General features: G+C 41.4%; 1 protein-coding gene across 1 annotated transcript; it reads right to left on the reverse strand.

Annotated features, from left to right (window-relative positions):
• Nucleotides 1-212: 212 nt before the first annotated feature.
• SPR (G protein-coupled sex peptide receptor) lies at nt 213-903 on the reverse strand (the record flags this gene model as incomplete). Its single annotated transcript, XM_088236610.1, has 1 exon — nt 213-903. A coding segment is annotated over one exon (691 nt), but the record flags the coding sequence as incomplete, so codon positions are not given.
• Nucleotides 904-1,355: the final 452 nt, after the last annotated feature.

Genomic DNA, 1,355 nt, shown 5'->3' on the forward strand with positions numbered 1-1,355 from the left:
TTGTGTAAGTTTGCCGTACGTTAACTATAAACTATGCTACTATTGATAATAACATCACATATAAATAAGTTGTAGAAAATTGTGCTGTTGAAATTTTAAGCAGTTCATTTACAGCATCGTTTTGTTTGTGTAAGTTCGCGGTACATTTAGTGAAAAATTACACTACTTTGAATATGAACAATACATATAAAGGTTTTGTAAAAAAATCTGATTTACAGCACCGTTTCGTTCGTGCAAGTTCGCGGTCCATTAACTAAAGAGTACCTACTGGAACCTCCGTTCTTCCTGTTGGTAGTCCCACCCCTGACGAACAGCTCCTTGAACGTCTCCCTAAACTGCCGCGACATCCCGCAGTAAATGGCGAAGTTCACAGGATACGACGCCATGATGAAGAAATTCGTAATGAGGATCAAGATGTTGGCGATGTCGTAGTCCAGGATCTCGGTGATGGAGCTGGAAATGATGTGCAGGATCGTCACGACGGCGACGGGTATTTCCACCATCAAGAACACCGTCACGACGACGATCAGCATGAGGGTGGTGCAGTTCGAATCCCTCAGTTTTTTGCACTCCGACTTCCTGTTCTCTTTGAAGAGCTTTCTTCTCTTCAGCTGCGCTTCTCGCATCGCCCTGAAGAGGAGGACGTTCAGGACGACGAGGGAGACGCAGGGGATCAGGTGCACGAATATGACTCTGAACATGTAGTAGGTCGTGAAGTAGATGTCCTGGGTGACTATTTCGTCCACCCAGGAGGCGATGCTGACTCTGCACACGTTCTCGATGCGACCGTTCCAGAGGATCTTAACGGGGTGATAGGTCCTGTCGAAGAAGCGAGTGGATTGGTGCAGCAGGGCCATCAGGCCTATGTAGGTGAGGCACTTGGTGACGCGAGGCATAGTGCACCTGAAACAAAGGAACAATTATTATTAGTCGTCGGTAGCGTTCCCGATTTATATTTATTTATTTTATTTTTATATTCTTTTATTTAGGAAACATACAGTACAGCTACAAAGTTTTATATTTTACACAGTTAGACTTCAATTTAATGGACCAGCGAAGTTTCCATATTATAAAGTAATTATATGTAAGGTTATTAATTAAAGTACAAAAAAGAGAAGGAAAAAAACATAAATAGAAGTTGTTTAAAATAATAATCAACAATATTTTGAGTTTGTCCAAATTTTTGTAGACAAGGACTGGATTCAACTCCCTGAGGAGCTGTTTATATTAACATATTACAACAGAGATGAAGAACATTTAATAGAAGGTAATATGGAAGTCTAGGCATCTACAGGGCTTAAGACCTGTCAATGGCTGGTTTAAGTGGCCACTTTACACACTGTGTAACATTCACC

This window comes from Micrasema longulum, unplaced genomic scaffold (assembly GCF_059751315.1).
Source record: "Micrasema longulum isolate JH-2025_06_02 unplaced genomic scaffold, ASM5975131v1 h1tg001583l, whole genome shotgun sequence".
In the NCBI taxonomy this organism is placed as follows: domain Eukaryota; kingdom Metazoa; phylum Arthropoda; class Insecta; order Trichoptera; family Brachycentridae; genus Micrasema; species Micrasema longulum.